The sequence below is a fragment of the Silene latifolia genome, chromosome X, assembly GCF_048544455.1.
Source record: "Silene latifolia isolate original U9 population chromosome X, ASM4854445v1, whole genome shotgun sequence".
NCBI lineage: Eukaryota > Viridiplantae > Streptophyta > Magnoliopsida > Caryophyllales > Caryophyllaceae > Silene > Silene latifolia.
In genome coordinates, this window is record NC_133537.1 from 289267151 (window position 1) to 289281585 (window position 14435).

Below are 14435 nucleotides of genomic sequence, written 5' to 3' on the forward strand. Positions count from 1 at the left end.
AAAGCTAAGATAGATAGTCATCAAAATAAAGTTTCTCTGAGAGGTCCTAAGGGGATTAGTGTGTCTTATCGTGGGTTTGTTGTCAAGCCCAAAGTTAAGTTGATTGCAGCTGTGACCTTAAAGTCTTATCTGAGGAAGGGGTGCTCGTTGATTTTGTGCCATGTGAGGGATCACAGAGTGGAGAGTTCGACAGTTGAGCGGATACCAGTTGTGGGAGAGCTTCCAGATGTCTTTCCAGAGGAGATCCCAGGGTTGCCACCGAAGAGGGAGATAGATTTCAGTGTTGAACTGAAACCGGGGACGAGGCCAATTTCTAAGGCACCGTACCGGATGGGTCCTAAGGAGTTGGAGGAGCTAAGGAAGCAGTTAGATGATCTGATTGAGAGAGGATACATTAGACCTAGTGTATCACCGTGGGGAGCACCAGTTCTGTTTGTGAAAAAAGAAAGATTGGAGCCTGAGGTTGTGCATAGATTACAAGGAGCTGAACAGAGTGACGGTGAAGAACAAGTATCCTTTGCCAAGGATAGATGACCTGTTTGATCAGTTGAGTGGTGCAACAGTCTTTTCTAAGATTGATTTGAGGTCGGGGTACCATCAGGTGAAGATTAGAGAGGAGGACATACCAAAGACAGCTTTCACGTCGAGGTATGGCCATTATGAGTATGTGGTGATGTCGTTTGGGTTATCTAATGCACCAGCTGTGTTTATGGATTTCATGAACAGAGTCTTCAGTCAGTTTTTGGACAAGTTTGTGGTGGTTTTCATAGATGACATCTTAGTCTTTTCTAAGACTAAGAAGGAGCATGAGGAACATCTGAGGATTGTGTTACAGACCTTGAGGGAGCATTAGTTGTATTCAAAGTTTTCGAAGTGTGAGTTTTGGTTGGAGAAAGTTGCTTTTTTAGGGCATGTGATTTCTAAAGAAGGGGTAGCTGTGGATCCTGCAAAGATTGAGGCAGTTACCAAGTGGGAAGCACCGAAGAATGTAGCTGAGATCAGGAGTTTCTTGGGTTTAGCTAGGTATTATCGACGGTTCGTGAAAGATTTATCCAAGATTGCTAGACCTATGACAGCTTTGATGAGGAAAGAGAACATGTTTCGTTGGGATGAGAGTTGTGAGACGGCGTTCCAAACATTAAAGGAGCGTTTGACCACGGCTCCAGTCTTAGCATTGCCTGAAGGGAGTGAGAACTTTGAGGTGTATACAGATGCCTCAAAGAATGGGTTGGGATGTGTGTTGATGCAGAACGGTAAAGTAATTGCCTATCGTGACAAATCTCAACCTGATCACGTGTGTCTTCTCAAGAAATCACTTTATGGTCTCAAACAAGCCCCTCGGGCGTGGTATAAACGGTTTGCAGATTTTATTGCTCTTAATGGCTTCCGGCATAGTACAGTGGATCGCTCCCTATTCATCTATCACAAAGGTAATGACATTGCTTATTTATTACTTTACGTGGATGACATAATATTGATATGCTCCTCCGATGCTCTCCGGGCAACCATTATGCGACACCTTAGCACTAAATTTGCTATGAAGGATCTTGGCCCCCTCCATTATTTTTTGGGTATTTCCGTCAAGCAAACTTCTAAAGCTATGTTTTATCTCAAACCAAGTATGCTAATGAGATCATTGATAGAGCGGGAATGTTATCGTGTAAATCTTCCGCTACACCTGTTGATACTAAACCTAAATTGAGTGCAAATCAGTCCGTCCCATTTTCGGACCCTACCCTCTATCGTAGTCTTGCCGACGCTCTACAGTATCTCACATTTACTAGGCCCGACATCTCCTACGCGGTTCAACAATGTTGCCTATTCATGCACAACCCCATGACCGAGCACATGGCCGCCCTCAAACGGATAATTCATTATATCCAGGGCACTGTTGACCGTGGTTTGTGGCTATTACCCAGCTCCCAAAAAAACAAAAACAAAAAAAAAATCTCATTCACACTCCTACGCTCTTACTGTCCTATATAGTACCTATGTTGTCGCTATGAGACCTTTGTTAAATCAATATATATATATATAAGAGGCTTTTTCAGGCAATTCTAGAGACTCCAAGTTTTTTAAAACACCCTAATTATAATAATAATATTAATATAAAAAAATAACAGACTATTTAAATATTAATCTAAAAAGATAACTTTTTTTCATGGAAACTTTATCTCATAAATTAAAAAATATTAATGATAAAATTTAAATAAGATAGAGATTAAAACAGAAATTAAAAAAAAAAAGTAGTAATGTTGTGTTTACCACCGTAGGATTCTTGACAAATAGTGTTTAAGGTTGATTATAATTCTTATTAAACATAATTACTTAATTGTATATATAGGGGCTTGGCATCAGTGTCAGTAGGCGGCGGAGAAGCGTTGATATCAAACAAACGAAGGGCGGCATCCTGGACAGTCCGGCCCAAGCACCAGATCCTGCTGGAAATGCGGAAGCTGATGCAGGCGTAACATAACCAGTCATCGGAGAGAGCGGCTTCACCAATGGCGCAAGCAAAATGAAAGGCACGGTCAAGAGACGTTGTCAATGTTGCTAACTAGCCAGAGGCTGAAACTACAGCAATCCAAATACTTCACATCAATAGTTTTAAATTTTGATTTGCGACGATATGAACACAAGTCAGCTCCCACAAATGGATATAAAACCCATATTATTTCCTCCTAAAAGAGACGCGATAACGGACCAATAATCTTGGGCACTTCATTCAGCTGCAAGTGAAATGATCCTACATATATAGGGGTAAGATCTAAAATGAATCCGTGTGTGAAGGTGAGGCGGAATCGGTTATTCAAAGACCATGGCACATGCTGTGGAAGTCAAGAAGGCTGATGGACATTGTTTCAGCGATTGCAAAGAAGGTTGAATCGGGATTATGATGTTGTTCATGTCGTGAGAGGCGAGAAGGCAATGAACAAAGAAATGTGGCCTAATCTTGACCGAGACACTTCCCCCAATGCCCTTTTGACCACTCTTAAGGACAAGATCGAAGAAGGGAGAAACCTGTATATTGCCACAGAGAATTACCAGCCTCCATCAATGGATCAACAAGAAGGAGAAGAAAATCTATCAGCATCATTAATCCTTCATATCACCGACGAAATTACCCTAAACATCTTAAATAGGCTACCGGTTAGATCCCAAATTCGGTTCCAAAGGGTTTCGAGGACTTGGCAAGACCTCATATTGAACCCGACACGACCTGACAGCTGCTACTCTGTCTCTAATATTTTCAAAACTCTAATACTCACTGGTTTCTTAGTCGACGATTTGCCCTATGCAATTCATTATCTACCTATAACAATTGACCCTCAAGTAAATGCTTACGTCAAAAGCGCCAACTTTAAAAGCTTTGAATTCCTACCTAGAAACTTTGATGATGAGTATCGAATTCTAGCTTCTTCAAATGGCTTCCTACTCTTTTCACGGACTACTATTTCGTACCCTCATGAAACAACCTATGTCGTATGCAAACCCTTCACGGGACAAGCGATAGTGCTACCCTTCACTGATTGTCATACAATACGGTACGTGCAACCACTTGTTTGCCTTGACTCTGAACTTGATCACTCTCGGGCTAAGTTCCATTTCTCGGTTATGCTTCTTTACAATGGCATGGACGATAATGGCATGGACGATGTTAAGATCAAGATGTTCACCTCCAAGGGAGGCAATCGTATGACGCATCACGAGTTTCCGAGTTTATACCATAAAAAACTGATATCATCCTGCACTAAAGCAGTGGGTGCTATCAATGGCATCTTCTACTGGTTATCTTATCCCTTAATAGTTGCTATCGACTTGAATAAGTCCACAGTTGAAGCGGCATTCTTGCCCTTTTGGAACAATAACGATGAACATTGCTTGTGCATTTCAGAGGGACGTATCTACTATGTAAACTGGTTTGACAACATTCTTCAGCTTTGGGTCTCACAGGCTCTTCCTGGAGTCTCAGGGAAGGATTCTTTTTGTTGGCAAAGCTTGTATACAACTGATACCTCAGAACACGGTTTTTCGGTCTATAAGTTTATAGGTTTTCATCCTCGAGATCCGATGAGGGTCTTCTTCACAGTTAATGGGTCTTATGGGTTCAAAATCTGCAAATTATTCAATTTCCAACCGAACTCAATCCAATTACCGCATGCCAGTCCTACTGAGTTTTCATTGAATGGATGTCTGGAGTTTTTTCCTTGTGAATTGTTTGATATCAACGCTTTGTATAAATAAGCAGACTTCTTTCTATTACTTCATTAGTTGGATTTAATTATTAATTACTGTGCCTAATACATACGGAGCAACTACTGTGTGCAAGAAATATTAAAACTATGTATGTTTGTTTAGCAGTTTCTTTTCTATAAGCCTGTAATTTTTCCTAGAGTTGAGTTTGATGGGTACATGAAGATATCGGTTGACACAGAAGTTTTCTTGAGAGGGAAAAAGCAGGTCGAGACGTTTAATGACTTGACTAACTCGTTAATTGTGGACTCTTATCTTTTAACTCATAAATTATAACTTTAGAGAAATAGATAGATTCTAAATACACTATATAAAGAATTTAATTTCAATGTTAAACTTAGCTGTGGAAATTTCACAAATTTTGTTGATAATAATATAGTTGGTATCTTTAAATTAAAGTATGATTCATTTTTTTATGGCATGTTAATAATTATAATTAGACAAAACGCATGAAATTCAAGGCTAAATAAAATTGGATTTAATCTTATCTATATTAATAGAAAACACAATACTCAATCCTCGGCGCGCCACGTCATTAATGCAGTTTTTTTTTTTGGGAAATTCATGTTATGGTGGGACCCATGAGTGTGCAATGTATTTATTTCTTCAGATTTCCGTCTTTTCAAACATGCGATAAATTCCGTCTTACACAAATTCTATGAAATAATATTATGAAAAAATTCTATGAATTAATATTATGAAATAATTTTATACATTCCGTGTAAATAAAATTAATAGCATATACGCAGATTGAATTACAAATGCGAGTAAATGAAATTGAATTACATAATTTTTAAAACAAAATTGCATAATAATAAAATTACATAATTTCAAGAAGGAATTACATTTATATACGGGATCGAACGTAAAACGCAAATGAATTACATACATAATTTTTTAAAACTACATGGTACAATAATTTTTGTTAAAAAAATAAATCTTGACGGAGTATTTACTTGGAGTATAAAATATTCATGTATTTTGGTTAATATTATTGTACCATGCAGCAACAACATCCCAACATAATTTTTTAAAAGTACATGGTACAAACATTTTTGTTTAAAAAAAAACAATTATGACGAAGTATTTACTTGGAATATAAAATTCGGCAACTTAGCTATCAGCCGCGCACACCGAAAATGGTAGTTGACAATGATAGGCAACTGATTTAATTTAGTCTTCAACTAGAATTTAAAGCAAATTTTAAATTTTTTTAACTGTAAAAAAAACAAATAAATTTTAATTTAATTTACAAGTGATCAAAAAAAATTTAATAAAATTTTTATAAAAAATAATTCGCAATTGTTGTAATAAATATTTTTTTTAATAATAACAGCACGATAAGTTAACGGTCGAAAAACTTTAAAATATGTTCTTTTTAGAAAAAATAATCCTCTCAGATCTGTATAGAAAGCCGTTCATCACCGAGGATTTATGTACTTGGAGCAAAAATTCTGGCAATTTTACTATCAGTCTCGCACTCCGAATTCGGAAGATGACAATTATAGGCTACCGAGTAATTTCTACTTCTACAAGTACGAAAGATAGGCAACGTTAATATCGTCATGATAAATTATGTAGATCGTAGATTTAGACCAACTGGATAAGTACAATAGAAATGCAAAAATAAATATTCATCCAAAAACATTAATACTGGCCCAAATACATACCCGTGTAATTTTACACGGGTTTAAAACTAGTATGTATTATTGCTAATGCAATTATTAATTATCTGGATAAGTTAGTTTTGATTAGATAATTACAATTATTTAAAATAAAAATTATAAAATTAAAATAAAATAACAATTAGAGGTGAACCAATATTATAACCCGTGCAACGCACAAGCACAAAATCTAGTATATCTGAATATAATCTCAAAATCCGTCATTTTCCACCAATAGTACCTATATACACACTCCTACGGCTTTATCTCGGTCTGCACCAAACAAATGCGGCCAATTCCACCATTTTCCTTCAAAATCATTATAAAGGATCCCGATGCAATGTCATATAAAACCTAATATGTGAAATATTACCTTAAAAGAATGATTACAAGTAATAAAGGAATGATTGACCCTCAGTTACTGACCATATATGGCATAGCAATTCAGTTCGTTTTACATATCCAACTTTCTTATGTACAAAAGAATGAACTTCACACAGTTGAAGGTGGACCGGTAAGAACAGCCAAGTCAGAGAACGAGAAGGCTACCAATCACACGCCGGAAACTGGATTTCTTATGAATCAAATAAACACATACGTGAAGAAAGTGATCAGGAAACATCAAGTTGTTCACCACCCAAGATAAAGGAGCATTCAGGGGCGGCTCACAATGATGGATCCGAATCAACCCGACTTTTAAATTTGAGGAAGTTTTTATGGACTCTGAAGAATCAGTGACTGTGGGTGCCCCTTCTCCTGAAATTCCTGTGTCAATAGGATCTCCTGAATGCTCTTCAATAAGCTCATCTCTTGCTGTTGTCTCATTATTTTCTGGTCTTTCTGTGAAATACTCCGGCAAGAGAGTCTTCATAGCATCACCTAGAGTCATGTATGTCCCTGCAATGTTATGTGTACATTTTAAACCACCTTTTTGAGGAATCATTATCACCAACATTTGTTTATGAAAAACAGAATGAGACTATAGGACGGTCTCACGTGTACGGTGTAACCAACCCAAATACGGAGTAATATATTCATCGTCAATTACATGGTTAATGGGTTGGCTCGTATGAGAAACTGTATCATATGAGTCTCCTAACATTTAAGAAATTTTATGGTAAGGACATAGCCGCCATATACTCGCTAACTCTCTATATTGTAACTCGTAAAGGTAACAACGAGAGGGGGATTAAAATATTGACATGAGTGCATTGTAGTCCCACCATCTCATTTATTTGTCTCCATTTCCTATTTGCTTCATCTCAAAACTAGTTTAGATCCCGTGCAAATGCACGGTATTTTAGATTGTAATATATAGAAAAATGAGCATTATTAATAATTACACTTTAAATTTACGGTTAAAGTGTACAATATTGATGTGTTCTATTTATTATTAAGATAGAAAATGGAAAACTTGAGGACAAGTTTACATATGAAAAATCAAAATATCATTACATTTACCAATTTTAATAAATATTGTGTATTTGCGTTGTATTTTAGGGAGATTTTCGTATTTTATAAAATTACACTAATTAGTATTTCGGCGATGTATTTTTCAAATGGGAGATCGAAGATATTTGTGAAGGAGAAAATTCTTTAATATAATAATTAAAATATATTTATGGTTAAAATGTGATACTAATAATAATATGAGTAAAATATATAGTAATCTTACAAACTGACATATATCATGGAATATAGCATACGTAAAATATATGGTGGTCTAAAGTATTTAAATGTAATATATTTCTCTACAAATATTGCGAAATAAGAATTATAAAGTAGGCTAACATTTGTATAGAATAAACAAAAGTTTAAGCCCAATATTGGAGAATAACCAAACCTATTTACTATTAAGGCTCAATTTGTAGTTGAAGGTGATTTGAGCGGGAAAATTCCTAATTTCACCTATTCTTTTAGTAAATAGAGGATGAATGGCCCCTTCCAATATCTAGTAAAGCAAAAAGCTAGATCTCACATATTATACTTAACCAAAGGTACATACACCCTCCATCCCGTTTGATGCTTCTATGGGGAGGAAATTATATGACAAGGGGTATTAATGATAATTCTCCACTAAATCTCAAACATGAATTCTAGTCAAATGGGAACAATATAAATACGAAGGAGGAAGTAGAAAATATGACCCTAAGGATGCGACACGTTCCATTCAAATGAGTAGTTACTATAAAACCAACAAAAGGGGAAAGCAAATGTCGTACGAGTCACTCGATGGTAAAGTCGAGAAATGGACCATGGTTTATGTTACTTCGACACTTAACTTCAGTTACATGTCATGTTTCAAGTTTCAACATGACACTCCTCATGAGTTAACACATTATTTTAGGCCAAAAACACAAAAAAAAAGCCATGTCGAGCAGACACCGTGGTCTAAGACTTCGCTGCAGAATTGGTGTAACATAGAGTCATAGACCATAGTCGATAAAGCACCCAATGCTCACTGCTTTAGAAAGAAAACCTAGCTCACCTTCATCATTGTCGAATTCAATGGGCCTGTTTATGCAAGAGACACTCTCCCAACTGTCAATCTCAGGCACATCTTCCAGGTCATCAAATACCTCCAACACAGTTCTTACATACAAGCGAATAGGAATTTTGCCTGTCATAATTCCACAAATTAGATTATGGAATTGCTGGCACCTGCAAAAAGTGGAGAGTGACAAACGACTGACAAGAGAAAAGTACAGGCTCAGGCAACCGCTGCGAAATTAATTCACAAAACGCATATGTTGTGTAAGTGTGTAACTATTCAAGCAGATCAGAACTCGCAAACTTGGGCCAGTAATCCTAGTTAGGTTCACAATTACACGAGGGATTTTCCAATTCATATTGACAAATGACATAGTTGTACCACCAACTTTTCTTGGTTATCACATGAGTATCATAAATAACAGATCCCTAAAATCCTAAATCTGTCAGGAAAAAGGATATAAGAATCCAGAGAGAGAGAGAATTACTCTTATAGTCCTATTTTCTGATAATCTACCTTCACATACGATAGACAAACATCGAGACAGTAAATAGGTGTAGCTTGGTGTAACTTCGTTTTTTCTACTAGACTATCCTATTTACATTGCCCCCATTTGACTCCGTTGATCAATCAATAACCAACTTTGACCATTTGATTTTATGTTTGATTTATCAAAACAACAAATCTTATATCATCAGGTTTAGCAAGTTGTAGCTATACTATATTGAGGGAGAAAACATTGGTCAAAGTTCAAACCAAAATAATAGTTCAAACCAAAATAAACAAGGTCAATATAAATGTAAAAGAGGTAAGACAAGAGCCAAATCTTTCCGTGATTAACAATAGCAAATTTTAAAGTGAAGACAAACTTGGTGGTGGCACTAGCTATGCTGGCAATTACAGAAGACAATGAAAGTTCAAAAGACAGGATAGGTGACCTAAATATTAAATAAAGAGATTGATGAGATTCACCTGTTTTGACGAGATTCGTATTATCTATATTCCCAGTGGTAGACGGAGGTTTGAATGACGGATAAAATACGTATTTGTCTTCAACAACTCCTAACTTTAGCTTTGATGTCACCTTAAGGAAGCCTTCCAAATTGCCTAGTACAAGAAGGTAGAATATGAATATGAAACTTACAAGTGAAAAAATACAGAACATATATCCCACTAAAATAATGATACTGAGCATTTGAGCACAGGTAGCCATGATTGTTTAGTTCCTCATAAGGCAAAGGCGTTGAACTTTCAGGCTTAATAATTCTACATTGAAAATCATACTCCAAATATTTGGCTTTTTCTTGCTAGATAATAGACCCTTGGACCTCTGCTGACTTGTGAACAGTGACGATCATGTCCATGTCTTTGAGCTATTAATTCCATCACATTATATCTTCCCGTTTGATTTTAGCGATCAACTGATGTCAACTACAGCCATTAATTTCTGATTTAAGAATATAAAAGGTACAATGTAAAATTTGACTCACTTGAATAACGTTTTAAGATTTGTCATTTGAAGCTATTACTCCCTCTGTCCCGGTCATTTGTTGTCCTTTTCTATATTGGGGTGTCTCAGTCATTTGTTGTCCTTTCTATTTTAAGAATGAACTTGATGAGTAATTTGATCATTCTCATTCAATTTGTTCCACTTGTCATTTAGTTATTGGCCTTTTCCACTTTCCTTGGTCTTTGTGCCAAAACGAAAGGACAACAATTGACCGGGACGGAGGGAGTACATATTTGTGAAAATATAATGGTGAAGGTTGATTTCGACCTACAAAGTCATATATAGGTACAATAAAATAAATTGGGATGAAGAGAGTATTTCACAATTTCGCTATTCCCTTTTCTTTCTGAAGTATCATTTTTCTTCGTAGAGTGACATCAGAAGTTCAACACTTTTAAGTTGTCCTATAAATGCAGTATTGAAGTTTGGAACGACATAAGGTGTTAGCTTGTTTTTTTCTACGTAAACTTTAGAATGTCAATTATTGAGCATGTTATTGCTTTGTTCATATCTGGAAGCATCCTTCTACATGTGCCGTACCATTCAATGGAAGCAAAATAGCAAAAATATTATAGAGGTTTGCATACCATCTAAAACAGAGCGCCACAATGCTGACTGGTCTGACTGAGACATGTTCATAATATTCTTGCAATTCCCATTCATAATATAAACAGCCTGCAAAAGCAAATGCAATCAGTCACGGCTTTACGATGGTTCAGTACTTCAGTTTAGACACCCTTAACATTTGTTAGATTAAGGTATTGCTTCTTGTTGTTGGTGTTGTTGCATGGTGACGGAAAGATAACTTAATTACCTAGCAAAAACGTAGTTTTACAATCTGAACACACAAACGAGATATGTGAAATATGTAGGCTGTAGCCCAATGCTAATCCATATATATTATACCTCTTTTAGGGAATTGATGAAGTTCCACTTAACAGCATCTTCCCCTTCACATGGTGTCAGTATATGACTCGGGTACCCTCTAAAATGCACCTGAAAACCATTTGTCAAGAATCATGCAAAGGGAAAGAAATATCTGCTTACCAGTACAAATTACCGCAAATAAACTCTTAATTTGAATTTCTAAGTTTAAGGTTAATAATCAAACTAAAAAATTACGCCTTTGATACAGTGTTTGACAGTCAACATTTCTTCATGGCTTGACCATTAACTTTATTTCTGGCAATAACTGGCTGGTAGGACACAATTAGGAAACCCCATAGTCCATTAGTACCCACAAATGGGGGCATAGAATAAAAATCCCACCAACAAGGAGATTGGGAGATGAGGAGTGTGACTAAAACCCCCAACCTCTTGGTTGGAAAAGTAGCGACTAGCATATCACTAAGCAGCAGTTATCTACCCCCTTTAATTTTATCATTAGGTAGAATCCGAATCAATTCAACCTATACAGCAGCTTTAATTTGGCAGTTCTAAACAGCAGTAGCAAACCTTCAGGAGGGGAAATATCTACCCCCTTTACATGTACGACACTCGAAGCCTCTACTAATCCAGTACATCATAATGTCTGCAATCCTATAACTGTTGATGCAGTTTCATATGTGATTTGCTTGTCATAGCAACAATCTAGCGTTAATAGAAGACATACAGTTAGCTTCCAAGGACTTTCAGGCTCTGCACATAAAAGATCAAAGAGGACTCCTGTAGGAATATACCTGCATGTGCAACGCAACCATATTAAAAACAGCTCCATTACTGTTAATATGTCATCCATTACAATACACAGGAAAAGGCCATGAACAGCAAAACTGTCATCTGTACATTCAGCTCATTACAATAACCTGTGTCTAACTTTATAGACATTCAGCTTATTTGCTTTAATACCTAATGGGGTTAATCTATCCTATATTTTTAATGGATAGCAGATTAACAAATATAGAGTTATGTTTATTATGCCAGAAGAAAATTGCCCAAAAAAGAATGTCGTAGCTGGTGGAGTTTATTTGCTTTCCTAATGTCAATGTGGTGCATTGGTCAGACCAATAACATTTAACTATTAAAGCACTCACAAAACGTGAAGGTATATCTGTAAAGCTGCAACTCTTCCAAATTAGCATAACATTCCAAGTTTAGAGAACACTGATAAGCGGGATCATCAAGAGGTCTACAATCATGTGACAAAAGACACAACCTCATGAATCATGATACGGAAATTACCTACAAATCTAAGATTTTATACAAGATTCCATACTCATCCACTGTTTTGAGTAGTTCCAGGGCAAGACCACTTTATGGGCCTATACAAAAAGACCTTTCAAATTTCCACACCCTAAGAATCTATACCCTGCCACACTTAATCGTTCTCTCGTCCTTCCATTTCTAACTGCTCACGACCAAACTCTCCCCACACCCATCCTGACAACCATTGGACTCGCCGCGAAGCCGGCATCCTTTTCCACAACTACCTTCGGCAACTACACCAATACCTTCAAAACCCATAGGCACCATGTCCCTGAACCCCAGTCACCTCCCACCACAACGGTAACCCAACCCCCTCATATCCGGCAACAAACCGGCCGCACCCACGCCAAACCCCTCCCACCACCACCACCCTCCATCCCTAATCACCACCACATTCAACCTTGCCTTCATCACATGAAAAGCCAATTCAGCCACAGCCCAACCCTTCATGATGACAACCACCCTCCCCAAACCCCTAATCGGCAATTATTGCTGAAAAAGGGTTTAAGATATCCAGAGCAAAATCCACCCTAGGAGGGATGTGGTGAACCTTTGGTGAAGAAGTAAGACTACAGTGGTGAGTTGGCAACAGTCGTGTGGTGAATATTGGTGGTCATGAGGTGGTGGTGCTCCGTGAGAGGAGGAACGGGCCACAGGGACAGGCAAGGGGTGCTGGGAAGGGAGAAGGGGTTCTTTAATTTTTTATTTTCTTTGAAACGGTGGTCTTATACAAAAAGACCTCCTCACTCCTAGTATGCGTCCACTGGTGTTAGCTAAACTACTTACATTTAGGGTGTGTTTGGATTGAGAGAATTAGAGGGAAAGGGAGGGGAGGGAAAGGGAGGGGTTTAATTTCCTTTGTTTGGTTACTTGGTAACAATATATGGAAGGAGGGAAATGGAATGGGAGGGCAATGAGAGGATTTAATTTCCCTCCTTTAGACCAAACTAAAATCTTTCCATCATTGGCAAGATTTGGAAGGAAAACTTTATTTGACTCTCATTTCATCATCCTCCTCCATCCACTCTACCATCTCCCTCTTCCTCCCCTTCCATCACCCTCTCATCATTTTTGTTATCCAAACAACCATAATTTATTTTCCCTCCCCTCCCCTCCCCTACCTTTCCTTCCCCTCACTCCCCCTCCCCTCCCTTTCCCTCCTAAAATGGTATCCAAACACACCCTTAAGGTTCATATGCAACTATGCAAGTGCAACACGCCTGCATGAATCTAAGTTAATTCCAACTAGTCTAATATGCTAGCACCAGAGTCAAGCAAATAACCAGATCAACATAACTAAGCATGCAAAGGTGATCAACAGGCACAATCAAAATATATGAGGATGATAGAAAGTGGACTGAAACATAATACCATTTCAGTGGCATCCCCTTATACTCAAACCAAACGGTGTCATCCCCCGGAGGAAGTGTGCTGCTGAAGCAGGCCTTTAACTGAGGAGCTATTAGTGGCAGGTAACCAAGCCGAGGTGCAAGGATCTGCATATGCAATAGATATTGAAATGGATTTATACTGCTAAGGTACACCCAGAAGGTACACCACAGTTCTTAATCATTCATCATCCATCATCCATCACAACAATCAGACGTCTAACAACTAACTTTGTTAGCACTAAATAGACAAACATAAGCCATCTTCAGCATGAACAGCTATAAGCTCTCCAAATAATAATCCAAAGATGAGAATTTTATATGCAAACTCCAAAAGCAACCTCAAGTTTTACATTTTCAGGAGGCGAAATAATAACAATCTTCCTCAAACTATACAAGTAGAAAATGGCCTCATAACTACATATTCATTGAATTCTTTAACGAATTCTTTTACAAGTAGAAAATGGCCTCATAATCAAAGTGAAGCATCTAGGAATTTCACAAAGAGAACCCCACATTTAAACAAAACCATCAAGAAATCAATAAAATTTGACCCTAGTTGTTTTATCCGAAATCAGTAAAGGTAAGATGTTGCATGAACTGGGTTTACAAAGAAGAGAAATTAAATTAAATGATATTAATTCATGCAAGATTGAACCCAATTAAGAAGGAAGAACAAACCAGGAGAGGGTTAGGAGGAGGAAGAGAAGTGATTTCGGAATCATGAAGATGAACAAGAAGAGGGATTGCTGCTTTCCATATGTTTTTCTGGGCTTCTTTTCCAATCTCCTCCATTCTTTCAAATTTGTTTTTGTTGATTCAGAATCATAATTAATGAATGGAATACAACTCTGTAGAAATACAAAGTGATGAAGGGTTGAGTTTAAGAACAGCAGCTTCTTTAATGTTTTTTTTTTGGTGCT

General features: G+C 37.2%; 1 protein-coding gene across 1 annotated transcript; it reads right to left on the minus strand.

Moving 5' to 3' along the window:
- Window positions 1–6067: 6067 nt before the first annotated feature.
- Window positions 6068–14435, minus strand: LOC141616851 (autophagy protein 5-like). Its single transcript, XM_074434011.1, has 8 exons — window positions 14194–14435; window positions 13496–13620; window positions 11532–11598; window positions 10826–10915; window positions 10507–10594; window positions 9382–9516; window positions 8407–8538; window positions 6068–6815 (listed from the first exon to the last, which is right to left on the minus strand). Exons 1-8 carry the CDS (start codon window positions 14305–14307, stop codon window positions 6448–6450), a joined length of 1119 nt encoding a protein of 372 aa, XP_074290112.1. The 5' UTR covers window positions 14308–14435; the 3' UTR covers window positions 6068–6447.